This window comes from Photinus pyralis, unplaced genomic scaffold, assembly GCF_008802855.1.
Source record: "Photinus pyralis isolate 1611_PpyrPB1 unplaced genomic scaffold, Ppyr1.3 Ppyr1.4_LG4, whole genome shotgun sequence".
Taxonomy (NCBI): Eukaryota; Metazoa; Arthropoda; class Insecta; order Coleoptera; family Lampyridae; genus Photinus; species Photinus pyralis.
Window position 1 is genome coordinate 31,510,397 of NW_022170511.1, and position 24,808 is coordinate 31,535,204.

Sequence of the window (24,808 nt, forward strand, 5' to 3'; positions counted from 1 at the left end):
AGCTATACATAGGATAGGTATGTTAAAAAAAAAGTTAAAGAGTGGAGCAAAACAAGCATTTTTCCAAATGAATTAATAGTCTAAACGTTTCGTTTAAAAAAAATACGAATGCAAAATCAGTTTTGAAAATTTAAAAAATGCAGTGGACTGTTGTTAAGAACAAAAAAATACCCAAACATCTAGGCAAAATCGTTAATTTAATCTTTTTAAAACGCAAAATTTGGGATTTTCAGAAATTTAGCTCACAAACAAATCAACCTCAAGATAGTCCACTCCTTAAGTGAATGTTCCGCTCTGAATCTTCTTGGGGTTATTTTTATGAATAAAGACACTCCAAGGGCATACTCTGTTCTGAGATATTCCTTATGGCAAAGATTCACATGGAGTGGCGTGTCTAAGGTGCATACCGCCCTTAAACCGGTTCCCATCACCAGTTCATAATCATTTTCGTGGAGACTAATTTTCAGAGCCCAAATCTATCGGGGGAGAATTCTTCTTCAGTGATAGACGCTACATCATTCGGAACGAGTTTGATATCCTTTCTAGAAACCCAAGACGCTAAATTTTGTCAGGATTAAGAAATACGCCAAATGTTTTTGCCGCAAATTACTTTTCTAAATGTATAGTGCCTCCAAAATCCATCAAAACTCGGAGTCAGGTCAACCGGTTGTATTCGTTTAAAAAACCTCTTTCTGTATCTGTATAAGAGTAAGGCCCGTGGAAATAATTGAAATTTATGATTTTTTCTTTGTGCCTTTGTGGCTAATTATTGAAGTTTGGAGGCAACCCCTACTCATATGGGCTTACCTGTACACACAGATGGTCGACCCCAAATATTCTAAACGTATTTTCACAATAGTGGAGCTTAGTAGAGTCGAAAAAAATGGTCATTGGCAATCAACATTTAGGTCCAACGTGGAAACGCACTTAGTATTCTGGAAACGCTAACCTTTCGATGAGGGAAATTTTTAATCTATAACGTTAGTTCAATTTATTTTATGAAACATACCAAATAAATGTATACGTAAGGGTGTTCTTAGTTACGATCAAGATTTTAATAAATCTATTCACCAGAGAAAAACTTTCATGATAACCGATATGCAGAATACTAGAAGCCACTTGTACAAACTGCAAAACTCTTAACGATCATTTGAAGTTTGAAGTTAATTTATTTCCAATAGATTACATAAATGTAATATAGGACATGTCAAAATTTACATTGTTACATATAAAACATACAAGACATTACATCGAATTAAAATATTCTTCAAGGGAATAACATTCCTTCTCCAGTAGGTATGATATTAATGCGCGTTTAAAGCTTTTTAATGTTGTTAGAGATTTAAATGCTGTTGGTAATTTATTGAACAGTTTTTTACCAAGTATATATGGTGATTTGACTTTTATGTTACCTCTGGAGAAGGATATGCGCAGGTCATTACAGTTCCTGGTTGCCCTGTTATGTAATTCGATATTTTTTGTAGGATTGCAAATTACTAAATACGTAAACACACATTTCTAACATAAACAAACAAGGAAGAGTTAAAATATTGAATTTTCTAAAATAGGTCCTACAACTGGTCCGACGAGAGTTATGGTACGAATTAGCTTCTTTTGGGAAATGAATACATTGGCACAATGCGAGGACGCTCCCCAGAAACATATGCCGTATCTTAATCTGGATTCGGCTTGAGCGCGGTATAACATAATTAATTGTTTATGGGACAGCACAGAACTTAACGACCTCAGTAAATAGTTTGTAGAATGCATTTTCTTAATAACCACCTGGCACTGCTTTTCCCATGTTAGACATTCATCAAAATAAATACCAAGAAATCTGACGAATGGAACGAACTCTATGTTTATTGTTATATATTTCTGTGGGTAACACTTGCTTTTGCCTATTATGAAACCGGACAGATTCAGTCTTTTTTGGATTTAAGAACAATGAATTTTTTGAAAACCAATTATATAATAGACCGTTACACTGTTCCGCAAGTTTGATATTTGATTTACTAGAAAGTAACAGTGAGGTGTCATCAGCATATAGTGTGATATTAATCGTAGGTTCTACTTTAATGATATCATCTATATATAAGAGAAACAGTGGAGGTCCTAGTATCGAACCTTGTGGAACACCTTTATTAATCACTAAACATTCCGAATTAGTAACGGAGATATTAACACACTTTTTCCTGCCTTTCAGATACGAAACTAGCCAAACTGTAGGCTGTTCCTTTTATCCCCAAGCATTCCACTTTATGAAGTAAAGTATCATGATCCACGCAGTCGAATGCCCTGCTAAGATCACAGAAAATCCCGACAGGGCACTCTCCCACGTCAATCATGTTCACTAGTGGTTCGTAGAATGAGTGAATTGCGCTACTCGTAGATTTTGAGGTTTGGAATCCATGTTGTTGGGGGCTTATAATGCCATTAGCATCCAAAAATAAGTTTAGCCGATCGAGGTAGCAATATTCGAAAATTTTTGAGAAAACAGACGGAACAGTAATGGGACGATAGTTTGTCATTTTTGTAGCATCGCCTTTTTTTAGGATTGGAATTTCCCATTTTTAAATAATCCGGAAAGCGACCTTCACAGAACGACAAGTTGACTAAGTAAGTTAAGGGAGACACTATACACGGTCAAAGAGTAATTAAGTATTCTTTGACACGGTAGAATTTTTTTAATCAGAAATACTGGTATTTCGTCAAATCCACAAGACGTCGCGCTTTTAAGTTTAAGTTTTAAGAGACTGAGTAATTCTTGACTGTTAAAAGGGTATAAAATTAATGACTTATTACTAGGGGTGGCATGTTTGAGATAACGGCTATTGGGTGGAGTTTGGGCAACGACCTGAGACGGAGCATTTTTAAAGAATGTATTAAACATATTTGCTATATCAACTGGATCTGATTTGGTAACTTGATCTTCGGATATTAGAGGATAACTATTGTTTTTAGTTTTGCTATTGTTAGAGAGGTTATTGATTAATTTCCAAGCAACTTTTGTGGGATTGTGAGAGGATTCGATAATGTTTTGATAATAACTCCGTCGTGTCCTATTTATGAGATGAATGTGTTGCTTCTTACTCTGAGTATAGATTTTATTAAGTGATGGATAGATTTTAGATAGTGCATGAAGATCCTTTAATTTATTACTAGATTCTCTAACGTTCTTATTGATCCATTTTTTAGTGTTATTCTTCTTATTTGTTCTAACTTCCGGAAAGTTCAATTGAAAATAATACATAAATGTGTGGATGAAAGTGTTAAATGAATGTTCGGTTTCTGGAATTCCATAGACCTCGTTCCATTCCTCAGCACATAGACAGGCTGTAAAATGATTTATAGAAGCATTTGAAAAGTGTCTTTTTTTATGTACACGGGGCGAGGTGGCTAATTCTGCAAATTGTAACCGCAATTCAATCATTTACTTGTTTAAGTGCTCTCAAAATTAGCCCATTCACTTTAGATTGAAGGCTTCTACAGCGCACTACTTGTAATTGACTACAATTGTCATTCGTAAAGGCCAATCTATAGGTACAGACTTGCGTGATGCCCAGTCACTGTCAATAGTTTTATCGATTACGCCTGTTTGGTTTCAATTTTCTCCGAATGCTCCAATTCATGAACCTTTCGAGGCATCAAAATGAAATTAACACACGTGACGCTATAAAAACGGTCTGGGAACGCGAAGCGTTCGGACCGTCACATTTAATTATAAATATTCAAACGCAATTTTCGTTTATTTTGGTTTTCCAGCTTCATTAAATAATGAAAATGACGATTAAACTTTATATTACTTTTTACTCCGCTCCCGCTGTTGATAGCCCCTCGGTGGAGGGGGATGGGGGTGGAGGTGCGTTTCATAACGCACTTTAATGCCCCCAAATGTATAATCGAATCCATTTGCGTGCCCGAGAACATATATTGATATGGGAATTCTGTGAGCAACTTTGTAGGTGCAGAATATTTTTAAGGGCGCTGTAAATACCACTTTATTAAAAAAGGATTACTTAGAGCGAACGAAGTGCGGTAGTTACTATTACTCATTCTTATGGTGCCCGGCGTCCTGTGGGGTGAATTAAATCTGTAGTGTCCATTACGTAACCCCGTTTATAACGGTTCACATTTACAATGTTCTAATAATGAATAAAAATTGTGCAAATTTTCATCAAATTTCTAGTGCGGGAGTAGTGTCAAATTTCTTTTGACAAAAACAATTTATAAAACTTAGTATTGTTACCTAGGTTGCATCGATGGATGTTAATCTTATCATGCTATTTACTGCTAGTACACCTAGCGGTCGTTAACCCTTTAGCTAATAGAATACATGTTCTGATTGCTAAATAAATAGAAAAAAAATCTAAAATTTAGACGATCTCGCAGTAAAACAAACCAATCGTTACTAAATCCCGTAATTTTTTACAAGGTATCATTCATTCAGCTGTATGTTTTATCGCAGCTGGCATCACAAAATAATGCTTGGAGATTCTCGCTTCTTGAAACACAAAAATACTAAAAATTTTGACATTGATAATCCAAAATTAAAACCAATTTTTACAAAAATCTTAAAAATGGAAAAAGGCTAATTTAGGAAAAATATTGTGGCTTACAACATTGTCATCATGAAAATTAAAAAAATTAAAATCAGCACAAAGTCAACACAAATAAATGTTTTAAGGACTTTTCGAGTGTAACAAGAAATTTTAAACATCCATTTCCGGACCTAAAGTGCCATGTTTTTTGCCCGCAAACCATTGTGAATAGTACGAAACCTTTCGTATAAAAAACCATTGACAATGCACTCCTTGACACCTGTCTGCTGTGGGTGGTATAACACAATTTTCTTGCTATCTTAGGTTAAATAGACAGACAGCAAAATTGATTGGGACCTCGACTTTCGCTGTGAAGTTCAGTGGCCCCCATGTCTCCCTTTGCAATATCAGATCACTAAATATCCTTGCTGAACATTTTCCAGTTCGTTAACAAGAAAGTACAAAGAACTACTTAAATAGAAATAATTGCCAGCAATTACAAGTTTACTTAGTGAATAAAAGACGTCATCCTAGCTAATGAATTTGCCTTCCTTATTGCAGCTTGGATTTAATGACAAACTTGAAACACAGAACAGATTAATCAATAGTTGTAGCGAGTTTAAAAGACAAACTAGTGTTTACTTTGCGAACGAAGACATTTAAATTGAAAGCGGTATTTGAACCACGAGAAACTTCCAAACAAAACTTACTCTAATTAAAAAAGTCATAATTACATTACATTCTTGAGGAAACTTGGTATAGCAATTTCTAAATTGTAAGTATGCAAACCCTCTGTTCTGGTAATAATTTATTTGAAGGTTCAAAGTCATTTAACAAAATTGATGAAATTTGTCAATATGGATCTACGAGTATACAACATGGTCAACATGACACTTGGAGGGTACTCACACTATTTCAGTTAAAGACCGAGAAATAATGACAGATTTTGTGCGATGATTAGTAAATGTCTGACACCGCAATTTTCTCTTTACAAACATAGGTTAGAACTAGCGTATAAACGTATATCATATGAAGTGTATTACGGCGTAAAATTAGAGCGCTAGATATTCTTAAAAAATCTGACTACTTGACGACCTTAATAACCCAGATGAAATCAACAACACTCTTCTGCAGTTTTCTAAATTAACTTCACCAGATCCAAATTTGCTAGAATTTTATAATAAAAATCAAAAAACTCAATTTCAATTCTTATTTAATTTCTCCACTGTTAATGAAAATTCGATTTCCAAACATTTAATTGGAATTAAATTGGTGATGACGGAATCAGCATAAGTATGATTCCACTGTGTTGTCCGGCAGTTCTGCCTTATAATCAATCTACTGGTGCCTTCTTGAGGGTTTTTTTTCTGAGGCGTGGAAGATTTCGAAAATTACTCCTATTACAAAAACCAGTTGCCAAATTCTTGACAGAACAGCTTCCTAGCTCAATCCGAAAATAGCGCTTTTAGAAGAGCTTTTAGACAAAACTGTTTCCCACGAAAGTTTATTATTTTACGATGTTGAATAAGAATATTCAAAGCTTCTATTTGAAAAGATTAAGTTACCCTGCACTTTAATTTTTTTTAAATTTTACTCATGTTTGTTTATCGATTTTAGATTTTATTAATAATAATTGTAATTCCTAATTACAATTAATTTAGTCTTGCCGAAAAAAAATATTTTAGTTTTTTTAATTTGACATTCTTTTTCTCAGTTTTTTTGTAATAAAACGTAGCACAATTTTTATAGATTGTACACAGAAAAATAAGGTCTGTCGACAAGCTTAAAAAAATTGTAGGTTGCTATATGAAAAAAAAAATTCGATGCCTTTGCGGCTCTCCAAATTTTTTTTCAAAAATCCGGCTCGTCGAGTCCGTTAACTTGGCCCCCCCACTGAGAGATTTCATAGTCGTATTATTTTGAAATGAATGCGCTCGTTATGCGCTCATATGCGCCACCGATAATAACTCTTGCGCCATTATCGTTTTTTAGAAATCCGAAAAAACATTGGGGGGGGGGGCAAGTGAACGTAGCCCCCCCCCGTACGTATTTTGTCCCTTGTAACTAGGTCACCTGATACATTTGGTTATGCGCTCAATTGCGCCACTTGATTTAAAGCTAGCGCCATTACGGTTAAGCCGTGACAAATTTTCGAAAAGAGGGGGGCCAACTTAACGTTTTTAAAAGTTACTTTTTTTTAACATTTTTTCATACGAAATTGTACTCTCAGGTATACGCTGAAATGCGCCGTAAAAAGATATCTTTGCGCCATTATTGTTTTTTTGTTTATCCTTAAATATATTTGGGGGGGGGGGGCAAGTGGAATCCCCCATAACGCATTTTGCTACCGGTATTTGTGCCACTTGACACATCTGGTTATGAGCTCAATTGCGCCACTTGAATTAAACCTAGCGCCATTACGGTTAAGTCATAAAAAATTTTTAAAAAGTGGAAGGAAGGAGCTAAATGGCTTAATATCGAAAACAGGAGACAACTTCATCTGTTCCAATGGACCAAAATTGTTGTTATTTGAGCTATTATTGCAGTTTTGAAAATGCATATCAAAACAGTTATGTTATATTCATCAACTTGTGAAATTTACGACGGTCGTGAAGTAAGAGAGGTGAGGGATGAAGGGTTTCCCATCTCCTACAGAAGATCTATATCGACTATTATTTCATTCGATTTTCCAAATGATTGTCTATATGCCCACTATAATTTTTCAAATCAGCGAATGTAAATCATGGTAATTGTAATGGGACATTGGTACTTTGTTTAGCATATCTCTAATGCTAATCGATTGATATTTTTGACTTTTAATTAAGGAAATTTTTCGAAAGAGATTCCCCATATGTAAAGGTTTTGCCCGTCCGTCTGTTCCTTGTCTAACTCCAGAACGAAAAGAGGCAGCGATGATAAACCTTCGCCAATCGATTTCTACGAGTTCAGGGATTAGTGATGTTGAACATGAGCCGGATTAAAAGTCGTGTTTCCGAAGGCGAGGTGAGTGTCAAAAAATTACCCAACCCAAAATCGTATCCTTCGTACCTTCTTAAAATGATTGCGTTATATAGGTTACAAGCTTCGTGGAGACCTTTAAACCCCACTTTGACCGAGTAAAAATAATAATTAACATTGAACAAATGCAGTCATGCATCGGCTACTTTTCTTGGTGAGCTTTTACACTTAAATATTGGTAAAAGGTTTCAAATAGTAGTATTTGGGTATTGTATGCCTTCAGCTACATTTTACTAGAAAATACTGTTGACCTAGATTAGTACAAATAGTACTCACGTTAATGGGAATTGTTGATGTAGAATAGACGTTCCTCGCAATCATCTCCAAGCATCTCCAACTGCCCATGCAATCAGCTACTTTTCAATCAAATGCTCTGATCTGAAATGTTAGTAATAGAGAAATTATCTCGCAATGCTATTAAAAGGAACTAGAAAAATGCCTGTTTAATTGCATCTATTCTGAAAATACAAGTTAAACTGACTGATGAATGAAAAATCAATGTGATGTTTCCGTTTTTCGATTTCGTGTGTACCCATATGTGATTTCCTGCGAAGTTTTGTATTCAAAGAGTGAAACATAAAATTGAAATCTACTCACTTCTAAGCAGATTTATTGCTGGAAATATTATTGGATAAAATCCTCGGAAGTAAAAAAAAAGCTTTAATATTCGTATTTAGATAGAAAGTGTTACAACTGAAAACACGCAGGTAAATCGGTAATAAAGTAGAGTAGTATTAGTAATACTGAAGTACTTCACCGAAAGAACAACAACTTGCATAATGGAACGTTTCAAACACACACACAACCGCGTATATTTATACAATGGGTGGCATTTTGTGATTTTTAGTATGCCAAATGCGACCCTATTGACAAGAGCTTTGAATTTTGCATGCGCCATCCTATTCGTTTTATTTGGATGCAAAAGGGAATTAAAATATTAATCCAATAAATCGACGCAAGAGTGGCAAGAGGGGATATACTGAAAGGGGATTTCATTTATAACCATCAGATGCAAAAACAAAAATTAAAACAATTCTTAATATTAAAGTTGTTGCATTTTTAAACAACCCCCGAAGCGACTAGCTAAACACAAAGACGTTATGAGACGCACATTTGCCCGCGGCGTAATTCATTCTGTAAAAGAGGGGCTTGCTAATGGATAGGGTGGAGTATTATGAAATTCGAAAAGTTTTATTCAGAGAAAGACTCGCTCTTTGTGGAAGGTGAGCAGAGATTACTAGCATGCTACACAGAGCAAATTTACAAAAATTTCAATAAGGTGAGTAATAAATATTTGAAATCTAAGTATTACCACGAGGGGCGACTTTTTACATGTAAGTTTCAATTTTCGTGTCTCGGCCATAAAATGCCAATTTCGCTCGTATATTCATAGTGGACGTGTTAGATAGAATTTACATGTAAAGTGGTTATACAGTTTCCCTTTTTCACCCTCTTTGTCGCAAATACCGCATGAATGGGCCCAGGACTGTTCAAATGTATAATAACGTTGTATTCCACGTGTTCTTATCTAACACACGCGATACCATTAGTTACCTCCAGAACATTGTCGCAAGGGATTCACTTTCCCTTTCGCACGTCTCGTTCGTCTAATAAAATGCCTGATGTTTGAATATCTCTTGCAGAGGATTCGCTAATTTTTCTTTATTACTACCCCATTAGAATTATAAGAATTGGGACTTATATTAACAGCTTCTACCCGTGTAGAGCAAAATTATTGAATTATTTTAATGATCCTTTTGTTTGTCGGTGTTATCTCCAAGCACCAGAAAAACTTGCAATTAACGGCTGTTTTCCCCGTTAAATTTAAGTAAAACTTAAGACAAAGATCGATGGCAGCGATTGTTATGGCGACCCAAAAACATTTGAGTATAAACATTTCAGTTTTCAGTGGACTTGGTATCAAATGAAAGCTTATTTAATTCAACGTTGCAGAACACTTTTAAAAGGTATTTGAATACCAATTTCTGACCGCAAAGGATACAAAGTCGCTTGTTATTTAGTTTCTGTTCTGCAGCCTACTTTAGAATCTAAAAAAGGAAGACATACAAAGCATTCCATTACAGTAAAAAGGAATTTTGTGCTAGCAAAGGTGAGGCTTTCCAAAATGTACACTAATAAAAGCTTCGGGTAAGAAATGTTACGACTCATAATTTGACCTAAACAAATATGGTCAAGATACCCTTAGATGATCTAAGAAGAGGGAGGAGTCCGAGAATAGGCTCATAATTTGGCAAAGTGCAGGTGTGTAAATAAAGTCGCCACGGCGATGGCGCCCAGTTGTTACATAGAAACCTCACTTGTAGAAAATGAATTTTATTTCCACCACGCTGGAAAAAAATTTACTTTAACAATTAATCTTTTGTAATAAAAATTACTACCACGGCTAGCTCAGTAATGAATATATTTTCAATGACTCTTATCTTGCGATAGGTTGGTTCTTTTTCTCTACTAATTATGATCTGAAAATTAAAACCTGAACCTAATTATTTATCTAGGTTTTTATTAGTTGTAATTACTCCAACACCTGGTACAAAATTCTATTCAAAATAAATTTGCACACCTTTGAATGCTAAATAAAACTTCACCCACACAAAACAAATGATTTTAATGAACTTAAAATTCACAATTAATGAAAATATCACCAAAATCTTTGGTTTGGGTTCGCTTATCATTCATAAACATACTCAAATTTGTTTACGGAAAAAAATTCCGTCGATCGACCTCTTCAGGTATGTTAAATTGTCTGTAAGTGTAAATCTTTTATACAAAATCCCCAAATCGATAGACTCGAATTCATAATAACATAAATATCTCGACGAGTCAAAGTTTTCTCCCATTGACAGATGTTTCTGTCGTGAAAGACATTCAGAAAATTGGGTGGTGGAACATTTGGCGGAATATAATCAGACCTTTTGCAGCGCCTGGCTGGTGCTCTTTGAAAGGGAATCTATAAGATGTCTGACAATTTGAATCCGGAACAAACTGGGTTTCAGGTTTCTCGAACGTTAATAGTTTGTTTGGATTAATTGACCAATGTTCCACAGTAGAGAAAGGTAAAATTTACCCTTATAACTTAGGAAGTAATATCTAGCAAAAGCACAAGTTAATTGTCTTTAAACTTTTACTGGTTGCCGTAATGTCAATCTATCCCGAATACACAAGTGAGGTGCATAGTTTAGATTGAAAAACTTGTTTTTTAATAGTCTAATCGCTTCAAATATATGCGAAATGAACGTTTTGCACCTTGTATCCCAACGCGATCGTGGTAAAAATTACATAAATGCGAGCACTAACACTCAAATATTCACGTACGTATTAAGAACGTAACATATTCGTCTCTTAATTACCTGACATGCTCTCCACCTGAGAAACGTTTCAATTTAAGTGACTCACAATTTCACAAATGAATACTCAGTGAACACATAATTTTTTCGAAAATTTTATTAAAATAATAAAAACGTGCACGTATACAAACAAAGGTTTTGTTGTGTTTTCTCTTTTGAGAAAGATTAATTATTACTACAATCGATTCGTTCCACTTTATGTATCTCTTCACTTAACGCATTTTCTACAAAATAGCGTATATCACCACCAAATTGAATTTAAATTGACAAAAAGAGAAGCAACGAACATCACATTAAGGCAAGACGAACAACGGTCAAGCTATCAAAATATGAACGTCGAAAGCCGGCATTGTGAAACTAAAAGGGAAATGTAAATAGCTTTCTCCTTACACAATAGATTTTTACATCACTTCTTGTTATCAACATCGTAAGAGACCAAGCAAGCCGTTCTAAATGGAACATTCCCTATTTTATTCTTTATCAATATTTTATTTCCTAATTGCTTTCTCATTTCGGCATTTAACAAGCATGCATTCTTTACAAGGCGTCTGCTTAAAAATGGTTGCCAGTCGAAAGCGCAAATTGGTATAGTAAATGTCTTCCGACCATTAGGGACCTTATTGTTTATTCACCGACAGTATAATTACATTAAATGTGAAAGGCTTTTACGATTTACAGGGTGTGTGTATTACACCACTTTGGGTAATATTAGAGTGTCCGTTTTTGTTTTATGGAGGTGAATTAGGGTACACAAAAATCTGGATTATAGCATGCCGTTATGTTAACTAATTACATCACTATAGTGGGAGGTCCGCACAGAATGGACCAATTCCCGCTGTGAAAGTTCGAAACAACCTGCAGGCGACTGTCGATTATTTATTGAGTTAGAGCAAGGTGCATCTAAGTTGACAAGGAAACTTAAAATGTTATTTGAGGACAATGAAAGGGTAATTTCGTTCATTACGTTATAAGTTAATGACTTCGGTATAAAGGGGTGTCGTTCAAAGTGTTCCATTGTAATACAAAGGGTAAATCATACTTATCCCTTAGTTAACAGCTCTCCTGACAATTTGTCCCTAAAGCGGGTGCAAACAGGGTGTTACACAATGCGTTCTCTACGTAAGATTTTCTTAAATTACTTGAGGGGCGATGAGTTATCCATTTCTCAACACAACTTAATAGGGCTTAAATGGGTTGGTTTAAAACTCCGTCTGTGATATCTTTGTTTAGCGCGCGTGCATAAAATTTTATTTACCCCTCGCTTTATTAACACGTAGGTAAGTGCAAGAAAGATTATTTACTGATGTTGTTGTATTAGACAAAACAAGTTAAAAAGTAATCGTAAACGATTTACATAAAGCGCATTTCCACTTGCATTCATTTCCCATTTGTAAGATGCAACTTCTGTTAAAATCGTAAAAATCCGGCCACAAATATGAAAGATAGCGTTGCACATGGGCAATCCATTGTTGACGTGCTACTTCAATTTCAGTTTATGAGAAGAATTTCATTTCAATGCTTTTCTAAATAAGAAAGTTGGAACTGCGCATGCGCAAACCTAAATTTTAAAACTAATTTACTATAACTAACTAATAAACTAAGATTTTCCAATGTTCCAAGCGCCTAAGTATCAAATTTCACTTAAATAGTTCCATAGATAAAAACGTTGGCACGGCGTATGCGCAAAATAAAATTTTGAAACTGGCGCTAGATTTTCCTTTATTCCAAGTGCCTATGTATCACATTTCATTTAAATTCTTCCATAAATAAAAAAGTTGGCACTGCGCATGCGCAAAACCAAATTTTGAAATTGGCGTTTGATTTTCCTTTATTCCAAGTGCCTATGTATCAAATTTCATTCAAATACTTTTATAAGTAAAAAAGTTTGCAATTCGGTTTATAAATGGTCGAGATGCGAAAAGGGCACTGTGAATTTTGAATCGATTCGATCCAACTTTTGGCATTGCGTATTATATGGCTAAATCTATGCCCATATTGAATTTCATGCAATTCAGTTCATAACTAACGGAGATGTAAAAGCGATCGAACATTTCTAAACAAAGTTATCGTTCACACGGACAGATAGATGGACAGACAGACAAAGGAACAGACGGAGAGACCAACCGGCAGGCGACAGATAGCAATGCAAAATTATAAACGATCTCTAGGATCGTTAATAAACGGCAAAAGTGTAAAATTATGGAACATGTAAAAAACGGTTTTTTGTTTTTTTTACAATAACTTTTTTTGTAAGCGGTACAGAAAAAATTCCTTCCTTGGTACAAGACTCGACACCATAACGAACCAAATAGCGAAAAAAGTAGAACAATAGCTCTTAAGATAAAAAAACTAGTAGCGTCGCAAAGTTAGCGGACGGACGGACGGACGGACGGACAAAGTGGCCACAATAGCGCATTTTTTTTTTATTTTTGTGGAAATGCGCTAAAAAACAGATATGCCCTTGAAAGGACGTTTGGTACTCTTCATACTAAAAATTAAGGGCCTAAACTTTCGACATATCAACATATTAGGTATTTCGTGATCATAAATTTTGACGAAGCGCTATCTTAGCTGAGGTCCAGTGGAGACATGGTTCGCTCCATTAAAAAAGAATTCAAAAGATGACGACGGCGGTTGCCGCGGTCGGCATTACTTTCTGTGGCAGCGACAGCGTAGATTACGACTGGTTCAACGATCGAATTCATGCTGAAAATGACGTGCTGCTTCTTAACAAGCACGTTCATTATTATTGACGGTTGTAGGACGACATCTTTTCGTGCTTGTTCGATGAATGCGCAAATGCAAGCTTAGCAAAAGATGCACAAGAAACCAATCTTCAGTCACTACAGGTCCAAGGTCAACACTTATTCGAAACAAGTCACCATGCTAAATTTTAATATTCATTATTACTCGGTTCAAATAAAAAGGGCAAGGAGTTATGTACAGGGTAATTAACATTAAAACAAAACAAAGAAACATATCGCGGCAAAACATTAGTATAAATTAATTAATTCATTGCCAAGTGAAATTATTCAACAATCTTCACCCTCGATCGTCGAAATGCTGAACGAAATTCAATTATAAATAAAAATAAAATTTTAGGTCCATATCCAAACTGCAACAACCAGGGAAAAGTTGTGAAATTAATTATACGGATTAATTATGCATGACTTTTGAATACTGGCTCTAAAGTATAAATAAAAAAAAATACCTCAAATCTGCAAAGTGAAAGTCAGTTCGCAGTGAGGAATTTTTAGTGAGAATAGTCGGTATGAATAAGAGCAGATACTTGTTTACCTACAACGATAACTGTAAACTATTTACGTAGGAAAATACAATGTAATCTTTTGGTAATCTTGTTAATTAGTTATTCAAATCTGTTAACAAATATCAACATTATGCTCATTTGTTTAACAGTTTTAATAAACCCTGATATGATGACTAACATCATTAATCCTTGATCTTGAAAGCCGTATACCATGCTTTGTTGCTTTCAGAAAATATAATATGTAATGATTAGAAGAAGCGATTAAAAACCTTTGTTGAGAGTAAAAAGAACTTTGGGTCAAATCAATTTACGAGTTCCCTTTTAAACTAATAGCACAGATCTAAACACTAATCTGTGCTAATAGTACGTCTATCTCCATTATCTTTCGAAATTCCCACACTTAAAATATGAAAAATAATTTATTACATAAAAATGTAATACTTGTTAAACGCCTTTTTAATTTTGGAATATGAGATATTACTCGGTCTATACACCGTTTGATTTTCGAGGTGGAGATTAAATAAGCACAGCAATTGATGTGCACAAAGAAAACGATGACGCCTCACTTGAATTCGGTGATCAACTTAATTTATTACGTACCTACTCTCAATACTAATCCGTCTAAGTTTAATTGGTGTACAAATTTGACTTGGCTGTATGTGGTAAAATTCCCAAGAAGTGGTTTAGAAATGTTACTATACTTCGAAATCATCCACGCAGAGAACCAAATGCTAGGATTTCAAGTTGTCATAGGAGTTACGGTAATTAGTGTGAGCCCAAATCTGACCCCTAATCATTTATGGTAGCGGCCATATTGTGCCCCACTTTCATTAGTAATAACCGTAACTTAATAATGTAGTTGCCTATAAGACAGAATCCAATATCAATTTAGCATTGAAGTTACTTAAGGGTTTGCGTGCATAACTGATCAACGATTACGATCCGTAGTGAAACCGTGACAAAATTCTGCATAAGCTGCCACTGAATAATTCCCCAATACATATTTAGTTCCACTTCCACCACTTATCTCTTTTATTTAGGTAATTTCGCTCGGCCACGTTAAGGCCATGATTTATTTGTCGCATTATTCTTTTTATCCATGCGCACATCTAAATGTTTTTCACAAAGAATTATATGATTCAAACAAATGGTCCATTGTGTCCAGGAATTTTATATGGATCTATTCGTCTTCTTTCATCCTATTGTAATTGGCCTTTTATACTCGAACGACCCTTGGTTTTCCGACACCCTTTCAGCCTGTGGTTTTCGATCCAATACAGGGAAAATGCGCGCTTCCTTTCAGAGTGCCATTTCTTTAAAGTAAAAAAATGAGATGTGGAGAAATAAATATAAAAAAGAATGACGCGAATGACCTACTAATATTGTTTGATGTAGGTATAGAAATATAGATCGACACTAAAAGGGTAGTACAAAGCAGCAGCTGTTGTATTTGTAATTACGATGTAATCGTTAAAGCTAAAGTATAGGCTCTCACAGTATTATTATCTAACGGCGATTTTGTGGACATTGTTATAGTCCTTGTGTTTATGTTGATAGTCCCTTTTAGGAGCATAGGTAATTTAATTAATGCTGTGATTTAGTAACTACTTCAACGTGTTAACACTATATTACAGTCGTTTTAGCGGGCCATAAATTATAGTCGCAATATTGTGTCGTACGCATTTTGGTAGTGCACACATTAATCCACTTTTAGTCCTTTTCCAAATAGTCGAAGCTGAAATTGAAAATTGGAACTTACCAGTTGCTTCATATTTCACAGAAAAAATGTACCTACAGAATTCTGGGGCAACAATTTATTTCGTAACTCTATATAGTGTTATGTATTATGCAACGAGTGCGAAACAGTTCCTTTTCCTAGACGATTTTGTGCAAACAGCGAAATCTCTATTAAAATAGAAGTTACACTACACAAACAGGAAACTGCGACACGTGACTACACGTGATCTAATTAGTTAATCGTTGCAAATGCAAATGGGATATAAATGAAGCCAATTGACGCAGTAAATCGGAAATTGAAGCACATGCATACAGTTCATTCGTCACAGACTAATTATTGCTAGTGTAACTAACCTATGACGCAACCTTTAAAATTTTATAAGCTAAAACCACTAAACCTTTTTGTTCGTCTTATTATGTTATAAAAGAAAAGATTAATTTTCTCGATAGTATGCCTAGTATCAAAGTTGGTTGAACACATGGGGGATGTCGTGAGAGGGAAATTTGATATCTTTCACATGTGCTCATATGGGTCATTAACAAATGCAAGATATCACATTTCAATAGTGCTCAAAATCAAAGAATGTGCCAAGCAAACGATAGAGTAGGGAGTTTAAGGCTAGAAGATTAAATATACAGAATACACATATGGTCATTTGCGATTATCGGCGTAAGTGGGGACGCGTTCCGTCCAAGCTGGAGTTATCTACCCTAATTTTTATTGGCGTAAATTGTAAATATTGGAAGTAGTGGTTAGCAGGCTGCTGCAGCTGGCTGGTTTGAGAAGGTTGGAAGGCACTCAGTTTAGTGCATTGTGAACCCTTCTGTGAAATGGTCAAAGTTAAAAGCTTGTACCGTCTCAATTGCCACCGGTAATTCGTCATTTCATTCATCGCGTTAATGTTGTTTGTGATCAAGGTTTTTGTGTTAAAGAAAAGTGAGGTTCAAAAGTTATGAATTATGAATTTTGTTATGGTAAAGCCTATTTCTTAATATACTTATCACTTAATATGTTTGTGAAGCGAACGTTTCATTTCCTTTTAGCACCTACTAACAGTAATGTTGGGTCACCCTATGTGTCAAATTTCAATTATTTGTAACGTTAAAGGTGGTTGCTAATTTACAATGGTACACAATTTCGATCATATTTGTCGAGTTTGTTTAAATAATCGCGTTGTTTTGATTTTATTTCATGGCTAATTTAGAAAGATAAGGAACATTTGGAAATATTTGCGTTAAACGTTTTGTTAAAGTCAGCTCATGTTATCTCCGGTTATTGCGATAAGAGTGTTATCGCCGCGTAAAGCTAATTAATGTAGATAATCAGATGTGTTTCGCTGACGTAAACACAGATGTTAGTGATTCGACGACGCAGTAACGTAGGAAAATTAATTTTGTCTTCGCGCTCTGCCGAAAACCACCCTCATTTTCGGTAGCAAAGTGTGCGTTTACTTGTTGCGGGAGGTAAAGTAATCAAAAATTCCCTACGGGAGGTAAAGTAATTTTCATGGAAACGTAAATGCGTTGGTCTGCAACCTACATTCTGGCGTTTCAGAAATGTAGTTAATTTTGGGTATTTGATGTCCATATTTTTCCTCGCTGGTTTTTAACATCGAATACTTAGACCAAAACGAAGATAATCGTTTCTTTTTGATTTTGTGAACTTTTTTGGGTACCAAATTTGGCATCATTTGGTGTTTGTGTTTAATGAATATCACAGTTACGACCGGATATTTTGGTAATTAGGATTTCTTTAACTAATTGTTTCAATTGATCGCTTGTTATGTGGTAGTTCTACTCTGACCATGAGTGCCTATTTTGAATGCAGCCTTTTGCGTAATGAGTTTGTTTCATCTGTAAAGGTGTTTAAATAAAAATGTATGAGATAATTCTTTGGAATTAAAGTCTTATCAAGATTTTTCATAGTAGCGGGTGCTGGACGTACCCTAAAAAAATTATAAGAATTTCGTATAAAAGATTTTGTTATTACCTGGGTTTAATTAATTGAGCTGACTGGATATGTGTTTGTGGGTGGTTTAGTGACCGTTCGCCATTGCACATAGCAATACATAGTAAGTAATCATGCTTATATACAAATGTGCTTTATTTTTACTCATCTTCGTCATTACTCGACCTCTTGTACAGAAAATAATATAATTTACGGTTTCACTGCGAAGGTTATAACATTTTTTTACATGATTTCTGTGGAATGCATTTATCCACAAATTGTCAACTTTCTTATTTATGAATATATTTCTTTGAAATGCTAACCAACGGTGTTTTTGGCAAAACCAAACGTATCGCAAATTGTAAACATATTAGGTTAATGTGCGCATGCGCAGAATATCAACGCAAACATATTTCATATTGTAAACATTAGATGTGCGCATGCGCAGTACCAACTTCCTTATTTATGAAGTTATTTCGTTGAAATTTTAACCATAGATGCTCCTAATAAAGAAAAATATATCACATTTAGTCAAAATCGAAAACTACAAATGTCATTAGAAAAGTCAAACACATGGTATATGGTAAAAATCTAATACGCGCATGCGCAAGCTGCAAAATGCCAACTTTTCTACTTATGGAGATCTCTCTCTAAAATCTTAATCATAGACCCTTCTAGTAAAAAGAAACATATCGTGTATACCATATAACTTACATTAAATGTGCGCTTGCGCGAACTGCGCAACGTCAACTTTCTTATTTATGAAGATAATATTTTTACTTTACTATAGATGCCTCTAGTAAAGAAGAAAATAGGGCACATAGTTATGGCCTTTTGGGAAGTACTGATCATTGCATGGAAAATGCGCTGAAGTTACTCGTTTTAGGGCGAATACCTTTTTATTTGTTTTAACATGAATCCTAGTGACAGGATTGCACGATGAAGACTCAGTAAAATATGCTTTTGCTTTATCGACCTTGTCATATCCGTGTATCTTCGTTTCGATCACAAAACATATGTAGTACTCGTAGTTTTCTTTACCGGGACAGAACTCTTCAAATTGCAAACTAGAAGCCATTTTCCTCGTCGCCAAATGTAGTATGGTAGAGCAATAACACGTCACGTTAATAGAAAGAAGTAGATAGAATTAAGAGAATTTTATCTTTTTAAACATGAATACATTATTTATTAACGATCCACGAGAATTTTTTAGGGCTGTCTGTCTGTCCATCTGTCCGTGTGCACGATAACTTTATTTAGAAACGTCCGATCGCTTTAAAAATTGGTACACATGTTCTTAAGGACGTAAGAAAGGTCGCTATTGTTTTTCAGTTACGTAGACTAACGGACCAAAAAGTTACAGTCCAAAAACTGCCCGAACCTCCAAAAAAGGGTACCTATCTTTCATAATTCTTGTTACAAAGAACATATGAATGTGCGGTTTTCTGTGTCAGTAAATATTCCTTAAACCTCAAGCAACTATGCAGATGCAAAAAATATTGCGCATGCGCATTCCAACTTTTGCATTTGCGCAAACAAATTTTTGTATTTGTTAAGATATTTAAATGTAATTTTGTAGGTATGTAGGCATTTCGAATAAAAGGAAATCTAATGCCTCTTAAAAAAATGTGTTTTAAAAGCTATACTGATCTGGTGGGACAGAATCAACCCCTTAAGGCGTATTGCAAAAATGATGGATGCATGAAGATCTCGAGGATCATTCGGTATGCAGTTGTATTGGATTTTTTTACGGGATTTTCAACTCACTGTCGTGTACGGATTGTAGGTGGAAAAACCTAGTCACCCGCGTTAAACTGTGCGTCTTTGCAGTAGTCTACGGTCAAACATACCACATTTTACATTCCACAGTAAACATTTGACAAGAAATGGGCCAATGAAAAGACTTTGTCTCTCGGAAATTAGACAGCGTACGGGCGTGGTCAAACTGCAACAAAGAAATAGGTTTTCCATAAATTAAAGAACTAGTGTTTAAATCTACTGTAAATATGCCGACACAGAAAACCATCGTTATTGATATGTGTAGAAACGTAGTTACTATTTAAAATGCTATTATCAACCCTTTCTTCTAATATTACATTTAAAGCGAAATTGGATTGAATTCTACGCTTGAGCAATCTAGGCTTAACTTTGAGTGATAAATTTAAAATTTGCAGTTACCATTCACATCACAAATATAGAAATATCGTACTTACCCCAATTGAAAGGCGGATTTTCCATTTAGCTTAGCGATTCGTGTTAAGCCAAACCGAAATGGAATCGGTTTAATCTGATCAGCACTTAAAAGTGGAAAGAAAGTTTTCAGGGCGGCAATTAATAATACAAACTTTTTAATATACTACAATATTGCTTTTGATCCTCTTCAATATAAAGCTCATTAAAGATTTCTCGTTATAAAATTATTAATTTTCAAATCTTTGTTTCAGATATGGAATTGAGAAGGTGGCGTGGCACATTAAAATTTTATTTCTTACTATTACTGCTAACGTGCGCCTTGGCGAAATTGAAAAAGGAAAGGGAGAGGAAGAAGGTGGTGAAAATGAAAAGTGAAAGTGATAATTTGTGCACTATCGTGGGCACCTCGGCGCCTTTTCATTGTTTTTGTAGCGACGGCAGCGCGTCAAACGCGACGAAAGCGAAGTGCTGGGTGTTTAGTGGACTAACAGCCGAGCATAGCTTTTGGACACTATTCTCAACGCAACCGTTTATACGCGAACTTAATCTGATGGTAACTCCAATGGGTCAATTAAATTTCCTACCTACGTCGGGGTTGCAGTACTTGACGCAATTACAGACGTTAACAATCCTGTACGGAAACATAAGCGACATTCACGCTTATGCCTTGGCCAACTTAACAAAGGTTCACGAAGTAAGGCTCGCGAAAAATCAAATAATAACTTTGAGCCAACGTGCGTTTGCCCACTTGACGAACCTGTCCGTTTTGGACTTGGAGGAAAATCGAATAGTAGAACTTAACCGAAACGTGTTCTTTGATCTACCGCTTTTAAGTAAGCTGTTGCTGAAACTAAATAATATAAGTGCGATTCAAGAGGGTGCTTTCAGACAGTTAGGGCAGTTAGTGGAGCTCGATCTTAGTGCTAACGCGATTAGTGTATTAACAAAGGACGTTTTTGCTGGACTACTAGAGCTGAAGAAATTGTTTTTGAGATACAATAAGATCGTTATGCTGGGTGATCTTACGTTTGCGGAGCTCTGGATCTTGGAGGTAAGCTATACACTACTGTATGCCTCCAAATTGACCTTATTTCACATTTAAAAACTTGCACGAGGAAAATTAGTTGATTTAATATAAAGGTGCAAGGAGTTTCAAGTGAAATTCTCGAACCAAAATCGCATAACGTGAATATTTCTTAACGTTGCATTTAGATTCAATTAAGTATGATCAAAATCAATTGGAAGCGGAAGTAGCTTTCTATTTCAGGTGGCGACACAATCGTTTAGCTAGACTCTAGAGCTTCAAATTTTACCTACAATTTGAAGTAGAACGTATCTGGGCGTAGCGTTGCTTTGACATGTTAGCCAGAAAGCTTGTATTTGGTATTTCATGATTAAGCGCATTAGTTACACCTTCCTGATTTTCGTTTCAACTATAGTACATCTATATCATTAAATATTAAGTACACGAATATTATACATTATACATTTGAATAGTAACCCATTAACTTACGTAAGGTCGATAAGAATATTAGATCAATGAGACCACCAAGAGCTTACTGTGCGTACTTAAAGTTTTGCTGTAATACTGTTTCTTAGATTTATAATGAAGTTCGTGAAGTAGAGCAGATTAATGTATGCTCAAAAATTAATTGACCCAGTTGTGCCACGCCTGTTGCATTTTAGAATTGGGGAGTAAATCAATAGTCTCTCACACATCCCCCATCTATCTGCTATACAAGTGACCGAACTTTCAATTACGGTTTTTGAGCAATATCTCGTTGTAGACAATGTGTCGTGGTTACGTTGTAATACCTACAATTATTTTTTAATTATATTTCGACCTAGTCTCAACAAATACACTATACAGTCTTTAAATAAAAAATATTCAAACGTATACTGCCCGTTTTTTAGTTCCGCTGAACGTCGACCACGTCAAATTCAAGAACATTTACATTTGGTAAAAGTCAAATAAATACTGCTGTGTTATTTCGTCTAGCAGGATGAAATTTTCGGATATCTTAATTAAGATAGACAAGGGCGGTCTCATTTTGTGTAATTAACATTCATAATTAAATTTTATTATTTGTCGTTGGTCTATGTAACAGCAGCGAGATTATTGTCATACGAGAAAGCGGTTAAGGTTGTTTTTGTTTACATTTTTATTTTATTTAACGTAGAAATTTCTGAGAATTTTGTATTGGTATTTATCTGTTATCAATTTATTATAAATGCTTAATTGTGATTTAGTGATTTATCGCCTTCTCTGTGTAGTTAAAGGAGATGAATTTTTATTTTCCTAGAAATTAAGTTTGGATTAATCTCTTAATGTCTGATAAGAATTTGTTTAGTAGAATTTATTCGACCTCTATTATTTTGGTCATTTGACGTAAGTTGATGGGATATTTTCTGTTGTCAACTGTGTATGATTGGTTGTTATAATTTTGATTTTCGGAGGAAGGGTTTTCGCTTTAAATAAGACGTGAACAGGGATAGCGTCGCTTATCGATTAATTTATTTTTTCCAACACCTACATTGTTTTATTGAATTTAATCCCTAATTTTTGTGCATTAACAGGTAATTTTAATCCCTAGGGAAAATATTTTAATCCCTCATTTTTGTTTTCTTGTAAACAATTCATGGAAAAATGGATCTAAATCGGTCGGTATTGGAAAAAATAGTATAAGCAACACTGGATTAAACTAGTTTTTGTTCCCTTAAAAATATTAAAGCCTTCGTCAAGCCTCGGGCTTTCTAAGAACGACCCATTTTGAACCTGAGGTGATCCCCAAACGGCAGTGAAACTGTTTACGAAATAGTTATTTATGCATCAAGGGCATTAAGGCGATATTTATGCCGAGGGCGACGGAGCCCGAGGGCCTCTGGCCCGAGGGATTGTAAGTCGCACGAGGGTTAAATCTCGGGTTAAATATTGAGTAATGCCTGAGGTGAATACAACATTTTATTTTTCATCGTCCCAAAGAATGCATTTCCAATATACAAATGTCATGATTATTGTTTGCCCAACATTAAAGTGCTTCATACGAATCAAGTTGCATCTTTTTTTATTACATAATATAACTCCGTCAATCAGTTTGACAGGCCGTTTGAGGGCATAATGAGATGACAATCCATTATGCCCTCTCATTATGCCCTTGGGCATAATAGACTGCTTCATATATCACATATGACAGATATAATTGACTTATAATAGGCAAATGAAAAATAAAATTGGTTTACGGCCACCCTCGAATTGAATGATGCCTACTTACCCTTCATGCTAATCTGTCACCTGCTCTGTTACCAGCATACGCAAAGGAAAAAATTGAATCCTTCATGCACAATATTTTGGAAACTAACCTCCTAGCTAACCTCATTCTAGAATTCTTTTTTAAAATTCTTTAGCTTTGAGGTTCTTCTTCAGTAGAGGTACCAGAGTTTCATCAAGAGTGTCTATCAGATTTCAATCTTCAGGAAGTAGATAATTTCAAAATATATAAACAAAAATATATTTCTACATTGGTCATCCTGTGGCTTCCATATACACCTTTGACCTTATTATAAGTGTAATTAAAAAAGAAACACATTCCCATAACCCTGTAGGTATGTTTATAATAATCTATATTCTTTATTTGTCATTCCACCAATCCTTGGCTTCGACACGTCATTGACACATAGCATCCAATAAAAAAAATAAAAAATATACATATATATCTACATAAAATAACATAAACAAATACAATGATACATGCAAGTACCTAATATCACAACAATAAAATTATTCATTAACATTAGTAAATTTTTTTAAAACAGTAATTAAAGAGAATAAATAGAAGGTATTTTACAATAAATCACAGGGTGTGTTTAGGTATGCGCTTACAGAGTAAAAGCAGCGGTTCAGAAGATGGTTCTTAATAGTATTTTTAAACTCATTGAATTGTTGACATTTAGCAGTATCTGGAAGATAGTTGTACAATTCAACTCTTGGACTATTATTTTTTGATTTGCTTAATCTGTAATAAGGAACCCTTATATTTTTTGAGCCTCGAGTACCGTAACTATGAGCGAAGTCATTTGTTGCAAAGTGACGCTTGTTTTTATGTATATCCAATAATGTTGCGTACATGAAAATACATGCTAGCGGCATGATACGTAATTTCTTGAAAAATGGTTGACAATGAGCAAGATATTCGGCTCCTACTATGATACGAATTTTTTTTTTTTGCAATATAAATATCTTGTTTACTTTGGAGGAATTCCCCCATAATGTTACACCATACTGTAGGTGGGAATGAACCAAAGAAAAATAACAGGATCGTAAAGTATTCATACCGACTGCTCGCTTCAAATCCCTTAATACAAACAATGACTTGGACAATTTACAAACTACGTGATCGATATGATTGTTCCACGTTAATTTGTTGTCTACATACGCTCCTAATACCTTAGCGCACTTCCCGGAGGTAACCTTGTTGTTCGTTGAAAAAGTCACGATATGCGTTTTATTTTTATTTAGTTTTAGGTTATTGCTAATGAACCAGGCTTCTTGTAATAAATTTTGACTTTTGGCGATTGCTATTTTAAATCTTTGTCCGATACGAGTAACGAAGTGTCGTCAGCATAAACAATACAGTGATTCGGGTGCATATAAGTAAAAAAGTCATTTGTGTACATAATAAACAATAATGGTCCTAAGATAGAGCCTTGAGGAACTCCATTCTTCGTATAAATTAATTCG

The 24,808-nt window shown here is 34.9% G+C and overlaps 1 protein-coding gene across 8 annotated transcripts in view; it reads left to right on the plus strand.

The window, feature by feature from the left end:
- The window catches only part of LOC116168257 (connectin-like), a 170,512-nt gene that overhangs the window by 83,416 nt on the left and 62,288 nt on the right, over positions 1–24,808 (plus strand). For 7 of the 8 annotated variants that reach the window (XM_031483972.1, XM_031483970.1, XM_031483974.1 and 4 more), the window contains one exon: positions 20,322–21,121. In XM_031483972.1, the coding sequence (XP_031339832.1) occupies positions 20,324–21,121 (798 nt within the window). In that variant the 5' untranslated portion in view covers positions 20,322–20,323. Of the gene's footprint in view, positions 1–16,749; positions 16,802–20,321; positions 21,122–24,808 lie in introns of those variants that run through there. The other variant, XM_031483976.1, reaches the window with a different exon arrangement.